Genomic DNA, 24,196 nt, shown 5'->3' with positions numbered 1-24,196 from the left:
AGACACAACAGAAAATATAAACATTTATATAAGATAATATTTTTATTACCACTTTGATTAAAAACAAAGTAATTTTCTTAAGAAAGAAAGAAAGGAAGAAAGGAAGGAAGGGAAAAAAAGAAAGTAGAACACCTTTCTGAAGGCTCCCTATGCATAGGACGCTACGTTGTTTAGGCCAGGAGGCTGGCCAGTGATCTTTTATTTTCAAGACTTCCAGAATCACTAGTGCAGTCTTCCCAGTGTCTCACACCACATGAAAGCATTTCTCTGAACTCAGCCTCTTCTTAGCACATGCATTTCTGACAGGCAGCATCAGCACCTTAGTCCCTTCCCTGCACAGACATCAATTCTCTAACTGTTCTCTTATATTTCTGCACACATTGCAGTTCTGCTAGTTACAAGTTCAGGGAACCCTACTCCAATGAATTTAGTTTTTTCCACTATTCTTATATCTTCTCTGTGTATGTGTCTTTAAATGAATTAAAATATTAAAAAAAAAAAACCTGTTAGGTCCACATTTTCGTCTATGAGGAATTAACTGGGCATCAACTGCACTGATTTTTATAGAAAAGATATTAACACTGAAAAGTCAACTAACACACATTTGTGTGCCTTACAAAAGACAAAAGGCCAATGGTCAGGTCACATTTTGGAGCACATTACACCCTTAGCCACTGAAAACTACCAAAGCGAAGGAACAGAGATGGAATAATAAAATGAGTATCCTCAGCCAGGAGTGGAGCCACATACAAAACAGACCACTCTCTCTGTGCTCTATTCTTCTGCAGAATCCAATAAACTGCCATTATACTCTTTTTAAATGGCTCCATTACTAGGATTCTATAACAACAGCCTAATCTCTTGATAATTATAATAAATGCTCGTAATCAAAGTAGGGACCATTTAGAATAGGAAGAGGACAAGCTGTTTTCTATCAAACTCACTACAGTTCTATGAACTCTGAAGCATTTAGCTACAATGCAGCTTTCCATCTAATTCTGTTCAAACAAATATTTTGAGAAAATACCAGATCAATGAGACTTTGACCAGAGGCACAATTTTTTGTTTCATGTTTTAAAAATATGTTAACAATTAAAACAACAGGGCATGTTTGCTTTACTGCAGCCATTTCTAGAATTTAAGTGATAAATGACTTGATTAGAGACAGTATTTCCTCGGGGAGCAAACACAATAGTTACTTTAGAAAATGACACTGTGGTGATGAGCTACCCACAGTGTGGTGGTGGCTTTAAGGAAGTATCATTTTCCTGGAGCACAGCACATCTCAATGCAGAAGTTGCATCTGGGCTTTCTTGATAAGCGGTGCTAGGTCATGGAAGTAATTTAAGGCTGGTAAAGTGATGGGAAATGACTATACAGGATCAGGATAGCTTTGATCTGCATAGATTTCACTTGTTAGCTGTGAACTGCAAGAAGCCAGCTGTGACGAGGGTAGGAAGAAAATATCAACCTGGGTTACATTCAAGGGAGAACTATTTCATTTTTTAAGATGTGATTTTTAATAAGCCATAACAAAGAATGATCCGTTCTAAACGCTCTTTCATATCTATATATAGGGTTTTCGGCAACTGTCAAACATGATGGATCTAATTTACAATCAAATAAAACTTTTGTGCTCAGTTGTGGGAATAAACAGAATTATGAGGAGAAAATTAACAAAGAGAAGGAAAATATAAAATACAATGCCTCCAAGGCAGAAACAAGTATGTTTTACTTGGTATTCCCACAGGCACTAAGTGGGAGTTTGTGACAGCACACTGAAAAGCAAGATTCCTCTGTGAAAACTTGTACATTTATTTAACTAAGCACAATCATTGAAAATGACCTTTATCCAACCCTTCACCACGGTCTTACAATGATCTAAAATGACTGCCAGACACTCTTTAAATAGCATTACTTAAATAAAAGTCATTACCCAAGGGGCAGTAGTAAAACAGAGGCAGGAAAGACAGATCTTTGCTCATCAAAATGTAGCACAGACTTAAAGAGAGTTGGTAACACACAGCATCTTTGTTAAAGGCAGACAAACAACACAAATCATCTTAGTCTTTTAGAATGGCTAGGGACAGTGTGCTTTCCACATGCAAGGGGGCTTATTTGCTGCTTTATGGAAAGAACTGTCAAAGAAAAGAAATTACAAAATAGAAATGTTGCTTAAAATTTAAAATTATATATGGAAGTTATAGGCAGGGGTTTTCTCAAAACAATAAAATGTTTTGCATTTACAAATTGTAGTCATTTTCATAAATGTAAAAGGTTACTTTTCATAAATCATTCTCCCATTGCAAACCAAGTATTTGACCATCTCTACTTGACCTCTTTTAATTTATATCCAGTATAAAGTCTAAGATTGCAAAAAGAACAAGAATGAACAGACAAATGAAAGCATGGATGAGAACAACCAATAACTGGTGAAAATGCTGTGGAGTCTTTTTAAATTTTATTTCATTATTTTTAGAGATGCTCCTGTTTCAATTAGCCAACACAGGACATACTCTAGGGCACATGGATTTTCCCCTATTAAGAGGATGATTAGTTCAGTAAATTACAGCTTTCAGATGAAGATGACGGTTATATCTCTGTGCTGGGAAAGGAGAAGGGGAGAGGAGGTTCATTTCACCACAAAGTAATTATGTGGGGCCAGTGTGTTACCATTTATCATGGCTGAAAGATGACACTCACTGCTAGCCAAGGGAAGCTGCTACTCAGAGGCTCTCTTCTAGATCAATACACCATGAATTTTTTTTCCTGGCAAAAAAAAGTAATTATACAACAGAAACTTCACAATCAATACCCTTCCAAGCTAACGTAGATTCCACTATAGAGACATGAGGGTATGGTCTTGTCAGCCATCACCCACATCTACCCATTAAATCCAAATTAAGCTTGTTTTTCTGTGATGCTAATCACATCTTTTTAGTGTTATTTTAAATACCCACTACTGGTTCCTGGTAGGTGGGAGAGTGCCTTGGTCTGTTTATTGTTTTTGTGGTAACAGAGCATGCCTGCTTTCTCTTGACTATGCAGTAAGGTATGAGAGTGGACACTGATTAACCCAGGACCATTCTTAAAGAAAGGAATCAATTCATGTGAAAAACAGTGTCCACACTGAACAGAATGAGAGTACTGCAGGAGCAGGTAGCGATGGCCAGTCAGGACTCCAACTCTCTCTAACTTCTAATATCTATACATATCATGCTGAATGTTTTGAAATATGCATTTCAAATGTTCAATATTAAAAAAAAAAACTAGCCCAAGAAAGGGCACTAGAAAAAGTATAATTATACATAGGTATAATACACACACACACACACACTCACACACACACACGGATGAAAACAGATGTTAAGATCATCTAAAAATCCATCAAATTGTCAATTTGACAACTGCTTTCTCTGAGATAGAGTTTAGTCTTATAAACCAATCTAATATATCAGAAAAGGTTAAAGGGCAAGAAAAAAATCACTACTTCAGTGAAAAAAATTTGACATCCAATTTTCAAGCTGATTTATCAGTGGAAAGCTAAAATGGATAGTTTGCCATTGCTCAGGAGCAGCCTTTCTAAGAAAGCTGTTACAAAGCCTCCCGTTTTGATTTAGCCACATTAATCAATACAAACCTATACTATTTCAATTTTTAAAACATTGATCTTCTGCTGTAAGCTTAGTTCAGCCACATCCATCAACAATCATAAAATACTCAAACACTGGCAACAAAAGTAAAATGATAAAATGAAATTCAGGTTGTTTGCCTGGATGGTTAATCATTGCTATGAAATAATGGTTTAATCTAGTTAACCAAGAAACTGAGTTAATATTTTTATACGTTGAGAAATTAACGTGTGGCAGAATTTCATTCTGTCTGCTCCTTCTTATGACTAGACTAGCATGGTCGGAGCCTCTCAGTTCCTGAGAATGAAACATTAGGGTTTTCAAGTTCTTTATTTAATATAGAAAACATTTCCACTTGTTAAAAATAAAAAGTAAAGAATTTCGAAAAAATTTTAGACTGTGTAGTAAAAGTATATGAGAATCAAGGAAGTCTTTTTTTTTTTTTTTTTTTTTTGTGTCTGTGTATTGGGGGGTGGGCGTTGAGACAGAGTTTTTCTGTGTAGCCCTGCCTCTGCTTTCTGAGTGCTGGGACCAAAGCATGCACTACCACAGCCTGGCTTTTCAGTGTGTTTTTTTTTAGAAGGAAGATTTTTAATGTACGTATTAAATTCACAATATATGGGTTAAATAGTCAATACAGTAAGAGTTTTACTCATATTGTCCACACTGTCCTGGAAGGTAAAGGTAGAAAAAGTTAAAGTCAGGATGCTTTATACCTATAGTATACCCCTGGGATAGGAACACCGTCCTGTAAGTGCTATTAAGGATCCAGAGGAAATAAAGGCAGTTTTAATATGGAATAATCTTGCCTTGAAAACAGTCCCAATTTATAGCATTCAAGTTCATAATTTGCAGTGTGTGCCTATAAGTGTATTTTATACTTCCAGTTCACAAAGCATTTTCATGAGAATCCAGCATATTCACATTATGTGATGCTACCACATTTGCTGAAGACTTGTACAGCAAGTCAGGTCAAACAATAAGAAGTGAGTCTGTGAGGGGGGAACTTGTGTATGTGAGAAAGATTGATGCTATTAAATGGGGCTCCCATGACACATGTACATGGCGCTAAGGAGCCTGGCGTGATGCCAGCTCAATGGACATAGTCAACATTAAGTGAGCTTTCGGTGCACCAGGCATACACCAAAGAGTAAAACATTTCCTCCATATGTGTTAGGCATAGAAAATGTAATTTAATTTTCCTTAGTCTTTTATCCTATTTTTTAATTATGGTTTTCTTTTTTAAATTTTATTAATTTGTTCAGATTACAACTCAATTGTTATCCCATCACTTGTATCCTCCCATTCCTCCCTCCCTCCTGCTTTCATCCTATTCCCCTCCCCTAGGTCTGTGACCTAGGGGGGCCTCCTCCCCCTCTATATGGTCATAGACCTAGGGGCGTCTCCTTCTCCTCTACATGGTCACAGACCTAGGGGGGCCTCCTCCCCCTCTACATGGTCACAGACCTAGGGAGGTCTCCTTCTCCTCTACATGGTCACAGACCTAGGGGGGTCTCCTCCCCCTCTATATGGTCACAGACCTAAGGAGGCCTCCTCCCCCTCTACATGGTCACAGACCTAAGGGAGCCTCCTCCCCCTCTATATGGTCACAGACCTAGGGGGGCCTCCTCCCCCTCTACATGGTCACAGACCTAGGGGGGCCTCCTCCCCCTCTATATGGTCACAGACCTAGGGGGCCTCCTCCTCCTCTTTATGGTCACAGACCTAGGGGGGCTTCTTCCTCCTCTTTATGGTCACAGACCTAGGGGGGCTTCTTCCTCCTCTTTATGGTCACAGACCTAGGGGGCCTCCTCCCCCTCTATATGGTCATAGTCTATCAAGTCTCATCTTGGTAGGCTGCTTATTCTTTCTTTGAGTGCCCTCAGGCCTCCCCACCCAGATGAGGTGGAGGAGATGTTGAACTTGTTCCTGCTTTAGGACACAACTTGGTAATGTGATACATCCTGACAATGTGCAGTGATCAACCAGAAAGAACATTGCCCTCTCCTGTAACACAATTACTTCTTCATGTGCATAAGCTCCTAGAACTTTAATAAGTATATGATAAACTCTAAATGGTGTCATCTCTCCATTCTGTGTAGCACTGAAACTTACTATTGTACCTAAATGTATTTTATTAAAAACACTAATTTTTAATGCTTAACCTAGAAATTATTATTCATAATTCTTTGTCCAGCTAGACATTAAAGTCTTACACAAAGTAAACACATGATTAAAAACTAATTATAAATTTACAACAAAATTACCTTTCGGAATAATTTAAAGAAATCCTTAAGATAGATATGTGAGCTCAAAGTGTCTTTAATTTCCAAAGACTAAATTTATAACCCTGAATGACTATAAAACTTACTGAAAGTCTTACCATAGCAAAGACTCAAAGAAAGTCTACCTACCCAAAGAACAAGGCTTTCAGACAAGGCCAGGTGCCAACAGTGTCATGGGACACTTCTGAGAAACAATGGTCTTAATGAGGACAGCGGAATGTGCACTCTCACAGCTGGCTGTGTCAAGCACTGTGCTGTGTTGTTTTTACACACTGCCTTGGGAGTGCTATGCTTCTTCCTTCAAGTGTGCAGCACCACAAGTTCATTAGTGAGGTCTCATTTGTGTCAGTGTACAGTCCTGTGCAGTCTTCTTCCTTAGTTCTGACTTTGATTTCTTAGCCAGAGCATTTTGAAAGAGGGTGAGGTAGTGAATATTCCTTCCAGCATAGCTGGCTTAATTCTAGACCTCTACTGAGACCTCTCACTATATTTACCGTCCGCACTGGATTCTCATGGCCAGCCAACATGAGGCCACAACTGTCTGCCTGTTTTTTTCACCACCCTTCCAAAGAGCATAAACATACATGCACTTCAAATATTTAAGATATGTTAAAACCCGTATACAAACAAAGCTTCTACAGTCTACCCGATCTGCCTTAAAATATTGACAAATTTTAGCATTAGCTTGGCCATTCAAAAAATTTTTTATGAATAACCAGTCATTTTTCATTTGTCAGATTGGGAAACCATAACCATTTGTCTCTGAGCTCACCCCCTCCTCCATGCAGGGGTGGGCTCTGTCTTTTACTGTTTTCATTGTAAATGTTTGTGAAGGAATTCTTTGGGAGCACTGCCTGACAGTGACCACTTAGGTACATGGAGTCCCACTTGTCCCCACTAAATTACTTCCTAAGGACACTAAGGAATGATGGCGGGATCATTGCCTCCTCCCTCTCAATGCTATTTTCAACTCACATACTGACTGGAATAACCTTTCTCTGGTGAAATTATTGTACTTTCAGATTTAAGACACCACATTTCCTTCTATTCTCAACTCTGTTCTGAAACATCTGTCAGGTCTATAATGCCTTGCTTTAAGACCACCTAATTAACTGATTCAGGGTTTCCTCCTAGTTGGGCAATTTTGATTGTTTTTTTTTTACAAAGCCTATTTCTAGGTTCCTCTTCTATGAATGTTCTTTTAATTATAACTTCTCCAAATAATTAAGGCACCAGTATTCCTATCAGTATATACTAAGACATATGTTGTATCAATATTGATCAATTTACTAGGGTAAGCAGAAAGCACTGGAATATGATCAGTACCCACTTGCCCCACAGGTAATAAAAGCTGATAGCCTGGGGGAGTTCTGTGATATGAATGCTGATAGCAGCAGAGTTAAGTGGGCAGTTTTGCTGGCAACCTTAAAATTTGAAGTATTGTTTACATAAGGAACTAAACTTCCTTTGTTACTAGATTAACCGTTTTCATCTTTAGTGCAATTTAGAACCTAATACAATTTCATTTACAAACACAGACATTACTATTAAAGTAGATAACAGAAATAATTACAATACTAAAATTAACTTGCCATCACCTATCTCTTACAATCAGTCAATCAGAAAGGATTCTGATTTTCATAATCTAGTTCCAGGATTTTGTACAAATGACAAGAAGAATAGATTTCAATAACTAACTCACTTTATAATCACATCTTCACAATTGTTATATGTAATGTATGCTATCTGAAAGAGATTATTTCCTGATCCAGAGACATTATGCTACATAAGAGTAAGAGAACTTTTTGATGTGTTTTCCAGACAGATTATTATTTTTTTTTTCTGTTTTAGCCCTGACAGTCCTGGAACTCACTCTGCAGACCAGGCTGGTCTCAAACTCACAGAGATCTGCCTGTCTCTGCCTCCTGAATGCTGGGATTACAGGCGTGTGCCACCATGCCTCCAACAGAGAAATATCTATCAGTCTTTTACTCACTTAGTATGTGTTCATGCTTTTAGTGTTCTCATAGTTCTGAATATAAAGGGTCATCCATGGCACTTAAATACAAACGAGTGGATTGGGCAAGAGGGCAGGCATCTGGAATCTAGCACTTGTGTGGCTGGCTGAGCCAGGAGGCCGGTGAGTTTAAGGTCTGAGTTATGTACTGAGGCCTTGGCTCAAATATATATACACGCACAACATAAAATATGTTCTGAATGTTAAGGTAATGAGTACAGCACAGAGATAAGGAGAAGGCAAAGATACTTCATCATTCCTAATGCATCATACTGCTATTAGCCTCTAGCTTAAGAAAGCACAGAGCAAATAAGAAATCATGATGAAAAGAGTCCAGTGGATACAGGCAATGTGTCTTAGGATTTCAAAACTAACACAAGCACTGACTACAACCCAGAACAAGATGCACACCCTCACATTAATCACCCGAGGTGCTCTGTGGTTTGTTTCTCTTTCTCTAGCATCCTGTGACCTTTCTTGAACATCCAGCATCATAGGTGATGAAAACCTATTACTTCTGTCATGGCTGCAGAATATTTGTTCTGTTTGGGTCCCCATCAATTTAATTTTACAATTGAAGAATGTAATAAAACAAAGAAGAACATTAAAAAAAACTATTTTATAAACATAAGGTAATGCAAGTAAAATAATTACCACAAAATTAGTGAGTAGGGGCAGATTATTTTATGAAAAACTAGTGTGATTACTTTTTTTTTTTAAATTATGAACTTGCAGTTCTGATTTGGTCATACCAGAGGCAGGTCATGACCTCTCAAGATGCATTTCCTTATCTGTAAAATTGAGTTGCTACAGAGCCAGGCTTAATCTTTGGCTAGGCAATCAAGATCTTCCTTGATTAAATTTGAACTCTACTTTCAACCTTATCTTTTATTATAACCATTCTCATACTTTATTCTGGTTAATTTAACATATCTCAAATATCCTGATGTTTTAATCCTATGTCATTCCTTGGACCTGGAAATCTGAACTGTTTCTTTACTAGCCCTGCAGGCTAGTTAATAGCTCATTCCAATAAGAAGTACTGCTTTATAGTAATGTTACCATTACTAAGGATTGGCATGCTCTCATAGACTAGATTATGGAGAGCTCCCTTGGGCTAGGAGTTACCTTACATAGAGCAGCAGCCTGCTGCATCATATTGGGGACAGTGGTTGTTAACTACAGTTAGCTAACAGCACAGGGATAGAGGGTCAGCAAACAAACATTTGAGAAAAGTGTACAGTCTGAAAAGCCAATCTGCCTCAACCACCACTCCTGGAGAATTAATGTTATAACTCCCCTCCATTCAATTATCAGCAGAAAAAGGAAAAAAAAAACCCCAACCAAACAAACAAAAAAAAAAACTAAAACAAAACCATGTGGTAATTTGGATAAGGCACAACAAGTATAAAAACCTTTTACAAACTATATAAAACAAGGCAGGAGTTGTCCCTGAGTCAGATAAAGAAAATATATTAAAAACCAAATGTAACATGAAAAACTCATAAAATAGCTAAATAATGGTAAAATATTGAAATTTTCCTTGTTATTAGAACAAGAAAGAACCACTGTTACATCCCATGAAACAACACACTCAGTTCTTAGCATAGTAAAATAAAGAGTGAAAGTAAGCTGGAAAAGGAAAATGCGGCCAGTATTTTAGGGATACTGTACTCATCTTAACAGCTAAGAAAATTTAAAGTGTTATGACCAATGTTTTGCAGGATTACCTGATAAAGATCTATATATGAAAACAATTATATTCTATTCATCAGTCTCAAGCTCACTCTTAAATTAAAAAAAAAACACAACTACTACTACATCAAATCCCCCAAAATAAATCTTATGAAAAGTTGTGCAGGATCTTTACACTGAAAACTACCTACCATCCTCAAGACATATGAAAAACAACTTGCATAAGCAGATACCTATCACACAAATGTTTGCATTACCATTTTTATGAAGGTGTCAATGCTCTTTAAGGTGTTCTTATAGAGTCAAAGAAATTTCAATAAAAATTTCAACATATTTTCCCAGAAGTGAAAAGATCAAGACTAGTCAGGTAATCAGGAGAACCACAGGCCAGGCTTATTTTAAAAGTTATAGCAATCAAGACAGCTGGGTTCAAAAACAGACAAATGAGGGTGGGGGCTGAGGAGATGGCTTGGCAGTTGGGACCACTTGCTATGCTTGGTGAATGGGGTAGGGTTCCCACTACCCACGTAGGGTGGCTCACAACAACCCATAACTTCAGCAGCAGGCACCTGATGCCCTCTTCTGGCCTCTATGCACACCCACACTTACAAGCACATGTTCCCAACACCATACACATGATTAAAAGTAAGACAGACAACTTGCTCATAGGGCTGACACGTAATTCCAGTAATGAAAGATTGATCCAGACACAAGCGGTTAACACAGGATGAACAAGGGAAGCCTCTTTAATATAACTGCTGGGTCTACTGATAGCTGGCAAAGAGGTATTAACACAGACTCTGCCTCCTGTGCACAGTCCACACACGTCTCAAGTTTACAAAGTCAAAGTGAAAGCACTAAGCTTCGAGAAGAACACTCAGAAAATCTTCACAGCCAAACAAACAAACAAACAAACAAAGAAAAGAGATTTCCAGAAGCAAAAGGTGACATGGACAAGAAAACCTGCTCAAAACAAGAGTGAATTTGAGGAGACATATGAATGTACACCTCCCTGGAAGGCTCAGATCTAGAACACATAATGAATTGCTACAAACGAATCAGAGTAACAACAGCTCCACAGAAGATTCAATGAGGCCGAGAGAAAACAGGTCAGTGGTTAGGAATGTATGATGCTTAGAGGACCCAAGCTCCCAAAACCCACATCAGGTGGCTCACAATCACCTTTAATCTCTGCTCCTGGGGGTACCCAATTCTTCTAGCCTCCACATGGACACTTACCCTTATATGCACATACAGCACCATAGCCATATACACAATTAATAAAATAATCTTTTTACAAAGGCTGAGAAAAAGATGAAACAAACATGAGGCAAAAAGCACTACGGGTCATTAGGAGCAGACTCCAGGTTTTAAAGTAAAAGAAAGTTGCAAATGATTATACTGACACTCAAATGGTAAAGTGGAAAAAGACAGAAGGAACAGAACAGCTTGGAAACCTAAGTACATGTCTATGTGAACTACACATGGCTCAATGATTCTGTTCTTAGCTGTTCTTCCAACGGAAATTATTTGTTTTGAAAAATAAAACAATAAGAAACAGAAACAGAGCAACCTTATTTGTAACAAGAAAACATCTGTGTATTAGATAAATTCAGATACAGTCACATAATGGATTTCTAAATATTGATGAATATTAAACAGCCTAAAAAGCTTATGCCATATGGACTAATGTCATTAACATTGGACAAACAAAATCAGAGAAACAAGCACATGTTAAGACAGTCTTTACATGATTACAAAACTAGGTAATAAGTATGCACTCTTTAAACTGAGGAAAACAGTTTCCATGCTTAGGTTCCCTCAAGCCCAAATGAATGCTTCTATTTGGCTACTTTCAATGGGACAGGAGGAGGATGAGGGCATGGTTCTAGAGTTTTGGAGCCCTGGCTCTTCACCTAGGTAATCCCACAGGGAGTATCCAGTTTTTAATTTCACTGAAGTGCTGTATTTATAATCTGTATTTTTCTGCTTTGTACAATACTTCTATATAAAGAGGGTGAGGGAGCCCATATGCCTTCTTGGATTCTGTGGTAATCTGTAGTCCATTTCATTGCATATTTTAAATTTAAATTCATCCATTTTATATGAGTTAAAGTTTATCATAGGCCACAGAACTTTAACCTTAACTCCTATTCTTTGTGTACATACATGTCTTAGTGTGTTTGCTTGTACATATGTGCGTGCCTGTGGGGTGGTGCATTCCTTTGTGCAGGGAGTGCGTAGGACAGACCTCAGGATGTCTTTCTCAATTGCTGCTCTACTTTTTGGGGGTAAAGGGTTTCTCACTGAATTTGGCATTCCCCATATTGGCTAGACCATGTGACCAGCCAGGCCCCAGAATCTGTCTATCTCTACTTACCAGCACTGGGGTTACAGGGCATTACAGGACATACCTGACATTTTACATTAATGCTGAGGATCTGAACTCAGGTCCTCATGTTTGCACAGAAGGCACTTTACCGATGGAGCCATATCACCAACCCTCTTGGTTGTATTTGTACATGAAGTGTAAAAATGTTTAAAACTCAGGCTATAATGTAGCAAGCCAAAGTCTTGATATGACATATGCAAAGAAATCTGTAAACTACATTTTAAAAAAATGACGACATTGTGAGCCTAGTCTTTAACAACTGAGCCATCTCTCCAGTCCAGCCCATATCTTATGTACCTACAACTTATATCTTATAACTGTGTGTGTGTGTGTGTGTGTGTGTGTGTGTGTGTGTGTGCGTGTGTGTGTGTGTGCGTGAGAGCGTGAGAGAGAGAGAGGGGGGGAGAGGGAGGGAGGGAGGGAGGAAGTGAGTATATAAGGGCTTTACTCTTCCAGAGTCATGCTAGCTTGGCAAGAGAACGCTGGCAATGAAGCAAAGAACCCCTGAGCTGTGAGTAGATGAAGCAGAAGTATAGTGCCTATACTGATTTCACACAGGCCTTTCCCCAGATATGGTGACATGTACATTTGCATGCCCATTCCAATGCTGTGTATATAAATTCCCTTGTCTCTCCAAAGGAAAACATCTGATGGCCATGTTTCCCCATCCTAAAGCTGCAATGGAAATAACCTTGGTTTCTTTGAAAGACGCCGTGACAGGACTGTCTTTTGGGAGTTGCGGATTAGTGACTTTATAAAGTGGTTTATACAGGCAGAGAGGACACAGGTGCTGATGGAGTTCTGAGCTAGTGCTATACTTTAAAAGAGGGTGAGTTTTTGACCTTTCGAATGCCCGACTTTTTGTGTGTGAATGGAGAAGTCAAAGATGGGCACGAGAGAGGAACTGAAGAGAACTGGACTGGTGGAAAGCATCAGAATTTATGGTGAAGTTAGGAGTAACATTTTATTCCATGATAGCAGGGTACAGTAAAGCACTCTGTCAAGAAATGAAGCCAAGAAAGAGATGTATGTAAAATTACCTTGGAGGCCTGAGTAGCTAGATTGGGTAGGATCGGAGGTGAAGCATATTAGAGTCTAAAGACTAAGACAGCATGCTTTAGTACTTCCTTGTAATTCTGGTATAAAGGATGGAGGAGCTGAGATATTTTAGATGCCAAAGTTATAAACTGTAATATACACAAGTTAATTAGCAATAATTAAAGTTTAGAGCTGCAATGTTTAGTGATTATTACTATATAAGAAGGGAATTTCTGTCAGGCCTCAAATGCTGAGGGGTAGGTTCTTCCAATCCCAGCCTCAGCACTTTACTTTAGGTGACCTTGTCATGCCCTGGCTTTTTTTCCTGCTAGTCTTCATTCGCCATGGCAACTGCTGGTCCTTGCTGGACACCAGCTTCCTGCCGTGGGTCATCAGTAACCCTGCCTCATCTGTAGCTCACTTCCAGCATGTCTTCAATACTCTTCAGTCAGAATGCAAAAGATGCCACAGTCAGTTGTTTACCTCAGAAGAGGCTTGACATTTTTTTTTTAGCTCTTTGAGGGAAACATGAAGACAAAGAGCATCTCCTTGTCACCATAAAACTGATCCTCTCCTAAGGTCAGATGGAGACCTGCAAATGTCCTAGGAATGCTGTGCTTGAGGGAGTTCCACACAGTTGACTGAGGGGCCTAGGGCGGCTTTTCTGCACCCTTCCTTCTGTTGGGGAATCGTCTTGCAACCTCGCCGTCCCCTTTCCTGCTACTCTACAGAACTCACACTCTCCCTCTTAGCAATCTACCAATCCAGAAGGAGAGAACTCTGCTCTGTTCACCAGGGGCCTGACGGTAAAGGACCAGGCTCCTGGAGGCTATTCCTTAGCTCTTAGCAATTTCAAACAACTCGACTAATTTCTATAAAGGATTAAAAGAAGAAAAATTAATCAAAACACTCATAGCACTAAAGAATTGGCTTGTTTCTGACCAAATCATGTTTGCAAATTTGGAGTTTATGCATAGTTGTTGCACTTTAATTACTTTTAACTTGAAGTGTCAGAAGCTTTAACTAAACAAGAATTAGACTCACAAAAATGTTTACAGACCTACAAATCCTAACAGTGCAATTAAATTCCACAGTTTGCACTGAAAGGAGCGGCCTTCTGATGAAAGCTTTCATTCTAGAAAGACTGAGATTCAAGGGCAGTCACACCAGTGGGCAAACATCAGACAGCAACCCGATGATGTTTAAGGACTCTGCACTTTACAACAGTGCACAGAGTGGAAAGTTAAGGTGGCACCGAGTAAAAGTGATCTGCGCAGCTGCTGCTACAAACCCACTAGAGGATGGAAATGATGGAGAATTCTTTCCTTATGGCATACTAACCAAAGGCAAAAGTAACAAACAAACATAAAAATAAAAGCTTGTGATTTATAATATCCAATGAGTACCAGACGAACCAAATCCTGTTTCTTATAAATGTAACCAAGGAGAAAAAAAAAAAGCTAACATTTCAACTTCTTATAAAACAACAACTTTTCTATTGAAGAATTCTGAATAACAGAGAATCATATTAATTTTGGTAACTATAAACCAAGAAAGATAAGTAAGGAAGTGAAATGGATGTGAAGATTTGCTAATTATTTTAAACAAATACATTCAAGACAACTTGTCTTTACAAATCTCAAGTCCTTCTGTCCCTTCTTACCAACTGTAAGCTTGCAAGTGCTGCTTTCATACACGCAGCATCTGGGCCCAGACATTTATCTACCACTTTGCTCCTATTTGCAGATAGTGAAACGAGGTTGCATAGACCTTATTGCTAAGAAAACATGCATTTGGGAAATGTAAGGAGTAAAACATGTTAATGTATGTTTAACCATGATCAGTTAAAGTCCAAGAAGAAGAAGTCCAAGTCAAGAGAATGGCATTATGTAAATTTAATTTTGTAAAGGCTATTTACTTAGTGAATAATTGAAACTTTGTAAGTGCATGGTAAACATTTTTATTTCTGATATGGATTAAAATGAGCTATATAAGTGGCAGAATAATATTTAGCCACGTTTTTGTTAATGTGTATCAAGAGGTATGATGCTCCTCATGGGAACAGTCATGAGAGCCTATCATTTACTGCCCCTTGATCGATCTTGACATAGGAACAAGTATTCAATTAACTTTGACACAGAACTAATACATTTACTAAAAGATGAAACTTTAAGACAATATATTTATTTTACTTATGAGTGTCTTGCTTGCGTACATGTATTTGCCCCATATGTGCTCCCGGTGTTCATGGAACACAGAAAATGAAGTCAGATGTCCTGGAATTAGTGTTATGGGCACTTATGAATGGAGCCAGGTCCTCTGCAAGAGCATAAAGTGTCCTTAACTAGTGGGACAACACTCTAACCCTGAAGAGGGAACCTGATCCATCGCTTACATATCTAATGAGGGACGCTAGAAAAGTTAAGATTACTTTGCTAGTTGCCTAATTCCTATATATATTTACTGCTTGATCTTGCTTATCACGCTGAAAGTGTCCTATAAGGTAGTTTATATTTGACATACTTTATTGCCTAGCTCTCAGAAGCCAGATGCATTCAAGTTTGAAAATCTATGCCAAGACGCCAGGTGTGGTGGTCCATGCCTATAATCTCAGCATGCAGGGAGCCAGGGATAGGCAAATATCTGAGTTTGAGGCCAGCCTGGTCTACAAAGCAAGTCTAAGACAGTCAAGGCTACACAGAGAAACCCTGTCTCAAACTCTCCCCCCCCCCCAAAAAAAAACAGAAAGAAAGAAACTTTATTCCAAGAGACAAAAGACATAGAATGCTATTTCTGTAAAGCCTCATTCTAATTCTGAACAGTGACTCTGTCCATAGTGTTTGACACAGAATAGTATTTGACTTCACTGAATAATGGTAATATGAGAGATCATTAGCTAGAGAAAACCAGCTCCTGGGGGCTTCTATCAGCTTTAAAGCTGTTAAAAAGAGAAAATGATATCCATGGGGCACAACTGCCTAACCCTAAAGTAAACAAACAAAGCAAAACAAAAACCAAACACCATTTACTTAGTGACACAGTCCTAGTGTTTTCTTCACAGAGAATTTATAAAACCCTTGAGTCAATAGGCTACAATTAAATTAGTAAAGAGAACTTATTTACGTGGGTTTTCTGAAGGCTTATATAATGGCAGCCTATAGCTGTCTTAGACTTCTATCCAGCTGGGCACAAACAATGGTTACAGTGGCCTTTATAGTTATGTCACACATATTCCATCATCTAGCTTTAATACATTCTGCGGTTTTGACAAATGTCACTTTACATAGCACAACTATACACACACACACACACACACACACACACACACACACACACACACACACACAGAATTACACCTATAATGGCAAAAACAAAATTCCACCGAAGGAAGAGAGGCTACACCACACCAAATTAAACTGCCCAAACCATCCATTATTTTTAACATAGGAGAACTGCTGGGAGGGAAACACAGTGTACTAGCATCACTAGTTTTGCAGATTTGTCAAAGCAGAGAGCATCCTCATAGTGTGTGCTTATCAGATGGCCTTGTGGCAAGTCCACACTTTCTGTAGCATGGCTCTGGAGCACAAGGCACTGGAGACTGAGTGTGGAGGTCTTCTGGCTTTCCATTACTTTTCCCAATATGGCTACAGGTTAATTTCCTTATGTGATTGATTCTGTATCTCCAGTCTTTTTCTGAATGGATAGGAGACTTACTGAATTTAAAAATTAACATCTGAGAAATTGCATAGTCATCACATGGATTAAAGAGTGACTATAAACAAGAGAGATGTAATGCAATAGGACATAATACAAACAATAAACATTTACTAAAATATCATTGTGAAAACTTTACTTCATGACTTGAAGAACACCAAAATTTAAGGCTGTCTTAAAACAGTCATACATATTATTTACTTAAAATTTGTCTCTTAATGACAGACTGTTAAATGCACCAAAGGCTGTCAGAAAGGAGATCTCAAATCCAAACAGTTGTTTTCTAGTGAGCAGTATGTATTAACAAAGGGGTCTGGTGGAGTGCTTTGGCAAAACCTCCTGTCCAGCCAATTTACTCTATCCCACTGCTAATTCCTAAGACTGAAGCAATCATTACTAAAACCCCTAAGGAACTTTATTAGAACGCTATCCTATCAAGGTTACAGAACTGAGTGAACAGAGATGACAATAATCAAGACCTTTTTTCCTATATTCCAAAGGATTCTGCCCAGCTACTTAAAATGCCATAAACATAGCCACCTCTCTACAAAGTTCTCATGACAAATGACTTTAAAATACGGCACTCTAAGGGAAAGATGCTCTCCAGGCAGCAGGAAACCTTAACTATTGACAAATATCAATGAACTGTTTACAAGCAGAGTGTTAAAATACATGTCACAACCTAACACAAGTGGTTTTAGTGTACCTACAATACAACACTACTGCAAACTAACATTCCATTCATTTATTTATTTATTTATTATTTCACTTATAAACAAAAATATATGTAGGTACAAAATATTATGATATTTGTACAGAAGAGAAACTACTGGGATTCAGATTCTTAAGTCTTTATAACACAGTTTTCATGTTAGACTATAAGGAGCTGAGTGCATTGTTTCAAGGAGTTTAGATGTTTAATTGAAACTATTCGTAACAAAATGCAAGAATATAAAAGTCACACACAGCAGAGTCCACAGACTTATTTCACCAGTCAAATAATATCTCAAATTATCATCTCCAATGATAGAAACAAACAAAACCCAAACTCTACAATCTGCCAACCTTTACTACTTGACAGCATTGTTTTATAGCTGTGTGAATGTATCCTTTTTAAACACCTCCATTAAGGACTAGAGGTTGTGACGGAATCACTTTAAGGAGGAGAAAAATATCACAAGTTTCCAATTTTATGCCCTGTTTAAGGAGAAATTCCAATCCTGGACATTTGAAGAAAAAAAAAAAGAAGTAGACTCTGAAGGCTTCCATGTTTGTGAGACTGGTTTTTATCTGCACATTGTTTTCTTCTGTTATGTGCATAACAGGTTAACTAAATAAACCTCTGTGTGGTCTATTTCTAACTGCATGTGTTATACATTTCAAGAGAATCTTATGAAAGATGGATGAAAATAATTATGCTAATTTTAAAAATTTTCTCCACATTTTAGCTCAATCAATTGGGTTGGGCAATCTCCAGGACTCCCTCACACTTGTGCTACAATCTCCATTTCCATCTCACTCTGCAGTGTTAGAGCTCTGTCAGGGCCACATCTTGACAGCACTTGAAGCCCGGCTATGCTGCAGTGTATTCCCTGTTTCTTTTCGTTTGCATGTGTATTGCATTTTGTTTTAAGGGAGATGAAAGTTGAGACCCGTAAGTTCTGGTTAAATATAACAACAGCCTTTTAAGCTTTTTCCAGGGCTTTCCTCTTAATGGAAGAATAAGAATGCACTGACATCTTTCTTTCCACCCTAAATAGAATTATCCTGAATAATTCTAAGTCAATAGGACATTTCCTCTTTTGAGGTTTTGAACCCCTGACTTCTGCAATCTTCAACACCCCTCCCACACAGGTGACAATCCTGATCACCATATTCTAGAGATGTCAGTCCTGGATTGTGGTTTCTGACCTTCTCAATCTACAACTTGCCATTCTTTCTGCTGCTATTGTCTCCATAACCAGCTGAGAGGAACTACATTCTAGGGAGTGAGGGGTCTCACAGGACATGGTGATTAGTGCACTGCTTAAACTAACTCAGGTGTTAGCAATGTCTCAGCAACACAGCTTACATAAAAAAAAATACTATATGGTGCACATTTCTAGATGAAAGCTTGACATTTTAAACTACCTGAATATTTCTAGTAAAATGTTTCTTTTTACCTATGAATAATTTATTATATGAGATATATACTTTATAATATATATCGAATGAAAATTAATTCATCTGAAGCATTCCCAAATAGGCTGAATCCATGTAATGTTTCTATAGAGATGTGTGTGGGTTCCACACACTTCATGGTTACTTGCTGAATCACCTTGCCAGCTTATCTCTGTTGCTTTACTTTGGACATTCCAATAAATTTACAATTGAATCTTGCTTTGGGTTTTAGTAGGAGCTGACACTGAGCATCTTTATAGGCTTCTTTTCTATCTGTCATTTCGTTCATGTGTCTTCCAGGGCTCTGCTGGTTGTTTATCTACGACACCTGTTTCATATCATTATATATTGAAAGCATGTTCTATATTCTAGGCACAAATGCCCTGTGAGCCAGGGAGTGGCAGCTCAGACCTCTAATCCCAGGACTCAGGAAACAGGCAGGTGAATCTCCATAAGTTTGAGGCCAGTCTGGTCTACAGAATGAACTCCAGGACAGTCAGGGCTACACAGAAAAACCCTGTCTCATAAAGCCAAACTTAGCCAAACCAAACCAACCAACCAACAAAATAAATAAATGAAATACCCTGTAACCTATGGGTTTGCAAATTTCTTCTTCCAGTCCAAAACAGATGTTGTTTCATAGTTTTAGATTCTTTTGACAGTTTTTCTACACTGAAAATAGATGTTTAATTTTGATGTTGACCATTTTGTGATTTAAAAAAAATATTTTATTTTATGTGTATGCAAGTTTTGCTTGCATGTGAGTGTTTATGCACCATTTGAGTGCTTGATGCCCAATGGTGGCCTGAGGGGGCGGGCATCAGATCCCTAGAACCAGAGTTACACAAAGTTGTAAACTGCTATGTGGGTGCTGGGAGTGGAACTCTGGTTTTCTGTAAAAGCAGTCAGTGCTTGTAACGGCTGAGCTATCCCTCTAGTCCTATGATTTTTTTTTTTACTTTTATGAATCAGATCTTTAGTGACTAATTAATCATTCTACCAACCCAGATGAAATCACAAAGACTTTTTCCTTTATAAGTTTTACAATTTTGCGTATTATGGGAAATTTATTTTAAATTTTATATGAAGTGCAGGACAGGATGTTCCAATTTTTATGTGGTTCCACTTATATTTATAGAAAAATCCATCCTTTTTCTAGTAAGCTGCCTTTGTAATGTCTAACAACAGAACCCTCTTTACTCTCAAAGCTCCAGCATACACAAGCAGCACAGAACTCTATGCTAGACTCATGTAAAAGCATCTTGCCTGTGTCCTAGCTTCCGACGTACTAGGAAACACGATGCAAGCTTCCAAGGGAGGGAAGCAATTGGTAGGCCTAAGCAGCTAAGAATCCTGTGAACCACAGCCATTGCCAGCACGACAAGCTCCCTGCAAAGGTGCCAGTGCCACTCACGTGGCTGTGGTAGCCAACTGCTGTCTAGTTAGACTTAGTGCCCAATCAACACCAGAGACTAGGACTAGAAACCTGGCCAGTTTCCTGGGGCTAATGAGGTCAAGGATCTTAGAAAAGAATCTACTACTGCCTCTTCGCTAGACCCATGTAATTCCTAACTATATTCTGAAAGCGATCCTGCCACCCATAGCTAAGTGTAGCTGGCACTCCTCTACAAAGACGCTTCTCTTCGCAGCAAATGGAGACCATTACAGAAGACCAAATTTAGACAGGACGCAGAGATCAATGGACTCTGAGGATTCCAGATGAAATGAATACATCTCCACCACAGCTCCTGCATCTACGGCTTAGAGAACATCATGTAAGGGGGGGACAGAAAATTGCTAAGAGCTAGACTACCAGGACGTAGGCTAGAAACGGCTGTTTAAACCAGACAGGAATAATGGCAGTATCAAGAGACATGCTAGTGGGGAAGGGGGAAGACATCACTGAGTATCTACATAAAGAACTGCAAGTGACTAATGCCTGCCGAGAGAGGGAGAATTTGCCTCTCCCAGGCATGAGCCTTCTAACTAGTTATCCAATACAAAGTGGGCATCCCTGAAACCACATATACACTAACAATACAAATGGACTCAGCAGGTTGCATTTGTAAATCCATGCATATTTACGTAATAATCATAAAGACTAAGAGGCTATCAATTTGAGGGTGGGGGGCATGGAAGGAGCTGGAGGGAGACTAGGGGAGGGGCTGGCGGGAGGAAAAGGAAAAGTGCTATAATTCTATTTTGATTAAAATATGTAAATAAGTGAATGTAAAGAATATATATTGAGCATCTGCTCTATGTAGACTACTTTGCACTGGGTATAAGGTTGAAGTGAAAGTCCGTAATCCAGGTAAGAGAAATTGTATACTGTAAGGGCCATGAAGATTAAAGGTGGTGAATTCAGAGAGAGATAAAAGGACAAAAAGAGTGTGCTCATTTGAGAAAGACAATCAGAGAAAAGGTGCTAAGGAGACACTTGCATCTGCAGAGACTAGGAGAGGAGACAACAAACACCACAAGGCTAGCCTGCTCACCCTGGGCAGCGTGGCGACGGTGACTGAGAAGGCACACATTACAACAGGTGGCCAGACAGGCAGCAGGGGAGGCAAGGTAACGAAGGGGGCACAGAGCTTCATGACTGTCAAATATAGCTAAGCAGGCCAGAGAAACAAACTGTAATCAAATCTAGCCACGCCACGTGGAAACACGCTTTTCAGTGTCACCAATGGTGATATAAAAATTCCAATGTGCAGTTAATTGTATTCTTGCTGAATTAAAATGAGAAATATGAGAACCATGTTGTCTTGTATCTATAAAGTGATTCTAATTTACAGTATGTACAATAGTCATTCATGGCTGGCAATTAGATGATAGTCAAATCATTGTAAAACATTTGTTCATTTATTTATTTATTCGTGTGTGTGTGTGTGTGTGTGTGTGTGTGTGTGTGTGTGTGTTTGTGTTTGTATGTTCTGTGGTAAGCAAGCAGAGTTCAGAGAACTACTTGTGTGTCAGCTTTTTCTTTGCATTACATGGGTTCCAGGGGTAAAATCCAAGTGTTCAGAGTTGGGAGCTTTTTCCCACTGAGCCATTTCATTGGCCCCAAAAGCTGTATCTGAGACATCACAGGATAGCATTCACAAGCAACTGTTACTTTACAATATTTTCCTGACATGGTGAGGAATTCACGATTCCTATTGGAAATAGGTAAATCCCTGGGCTTGCACACCACTGTTTAATAAAAACATTGCTGACTGTAGGTTCATGCAGGCACAAGGACTGCTGGTGTTTGTTGGATGGACTTTCCTCTAAGTTGGTATGTTCCCTTTGGAGGAACTGAGGAGGTAAACACAACAGACCATCTACAGGAAGCTCCTGAAATACAAAGGACTCACAAGCCCCCCCCTCCCAACAGCTCTATGGACAGTGACAGTTACTGGGAAGAGGAGGCCTCAGATGGTCACTTTGTTACAAGTTGTGCAGAGAGAGCTGCAAGAACACACCTTGATGAGTCCTTGCCATTGCATGAACCTCACCTATGCTCCTGTAAACACCCCCAATTAACTCACAGAGTCAGCCACTAAGCTAGAGCTGGGTATAACTTGTATTCAGTCTGTTGTTGGTGGCCCATCTGGGATGAACAGGCATGTGGTTATGCGGTCTCTCCAGAAAAAGGCACATAAAACGCACCTATATAGGGATGGACAGACCCAGGGATGATGAGTTCTAGGGAAGAGTGACGCTTGGTCCCTGAGACTGATTTGTAGGAGTGTGGAACATTGGGCAATCCCAATATGGCTTCATAGCCTGTGTGGCATGAGGCAATGCGCAGGAGCACCACCTGACACAGTAGCAGCTGCATCTTCTCCTCTTGAAAGGTAGTCGGATACGCAGCCAAGTCGGAGCCACCTGAGAGTGGAGCAGCATCCTTAGGGGAGCACCAATGTGCTAAGTCTCTCTGACTAATGGCAACTGCTTTGCAAATGCAGGGCCTGAGGAAATACTGTAGTCCCTGAAAGCAACATGAATGGGTGCTACGCAGTTGTAATAAATGCCAGGTACCTGGTGTTCACTTTCTAAGATGTTGTACGATAGTATTACTGTGAATACAAAGACACTGCCATTTTCTCATCTCTTTCTTGTACTTGTAAGGCCAGGGCAGACTGTCAAACCTCCTCTAGTGGAATCACTTCTCCCAGAATGCTTCACAGTAGCAGCCTATCTACATGCCACAAATCTCCATAATGCAGGAACTTTAATAAACACATGTGACAGGCTCAATACAAGAAAGATATAAGAAAGATGACATCATCTAAACACAGTAACCTTTTTCATTAGTTGTTTTGAGAACACTGTGTACAGAGAAATCAAACCAAACCAAAACACCTTACTTGGCTTTAAACTTCAGAAAGTAGAAAAGTTGTATTTCATCAATGACGAATTTTGGGTTAATTGTGTTATGGCTACATAAATATAATTTGAGATGAAAAATCCCTAAGTTTGAATGGGGATTGACTACAGTACGTGATTATATTTAATTACCATATAAAATAAAAGTAAAAATGACATAAACTTAATTTTAAGGCAGTTCTTTAAAAAGAGAGGCCCATTTTCCTTTTAACACTACTGCAGAAGTAAATGTTACATCACTACATGTTACTCTAAGCGGAAATGATCAGCATTAGAGAATATTTTAAAATATTAAGTTTTCATCAAAACTATTAAGATGAAAATTAGTACTAATAAATTAAAGCCCATTTTCATACTGTGAATTATGTTTAAATAATAAATATATGGTCATGGTGAAATGGGTTTTATTTCCCTTGTATATTTTGTCACACCCTACCCTCTTCCTCCACACGCGACCTCACGTACCTGTGTGACACGGCCCCCCAGGCACCGTGCTTGTTCGTGAGAATGTTGAGGATCTTCTGCTTTAGCTGGTTGGCTGTCACATGGTCACGGTGCTTGGCAGCACTGATGAGGTGGTCACACATCTTCTCCTCCTCTCTCCTGTCGGCAGCATACTGTGCACACTGCGACTGTGAAGGGTGTAAGCAGTACACTTACTATGAAGACTGAGAACACGATGCCTGCCCTTAAGATAAAGGATACACAACCAGAGTAAACATCCTCACCTGACAGAGCTAAGACTCTTCTCAGGAAGGCAGAACCATCTTTTAAGTTGGAAAAAAAGTACTTTTTCCCCCTTAAAGCAAAAGAGTAAAACAAGTAAAAATATTTGGGCTGGAGAGATGGGTTAGATGTTAAGAGCACTGTGCTCTTCCAGAAATCTTGA

The 24,196-nt window shown here is 39.0% G+C and overlaps 1 protein-coding gene across 5 annotated transcripts in view; it reads right to left on the bottom strand.

Moving 5' to 3' along the window:
* The window catches only part of NBEA (neurobeachin), a 545,308-nt gene that overhangs the window by 209,873 nt on the left and 311,239 nt on the right, over positions 1 to 24,196 (bottom strand). For all 5 annotated transcript variants that reach the window (XM_084768707.1, XM_084768708.1, XM_084768709.1 and 2 more), the window contains one exon: positions 23,773 to 23,939. In XM_084768707.1, coding sequence (XP_084624833.1) covers positions 23,773 to 23,939 — 167 coding nt within the window. The remainder of the gene's footprint in view (positions 1 to 23,772; positions 23,940 to 24,196) is intronic.

Source organism: Acomys minous (assembly GCF_964271855.1).
Source record: "Acomys minous genome assembly, chromosome: 19".
NCBI classification, from domain to species: Eukaryota; Metazoa; Chordata; class Mammalia; order Rodentia; family Muridae; genus Acomys; species Acomys minous.
The sequence above is the reverse complement of the archived record's forward strand: the minus strand, read 5'-3'. Positions and strand labels throughout refer to the sequence as shown.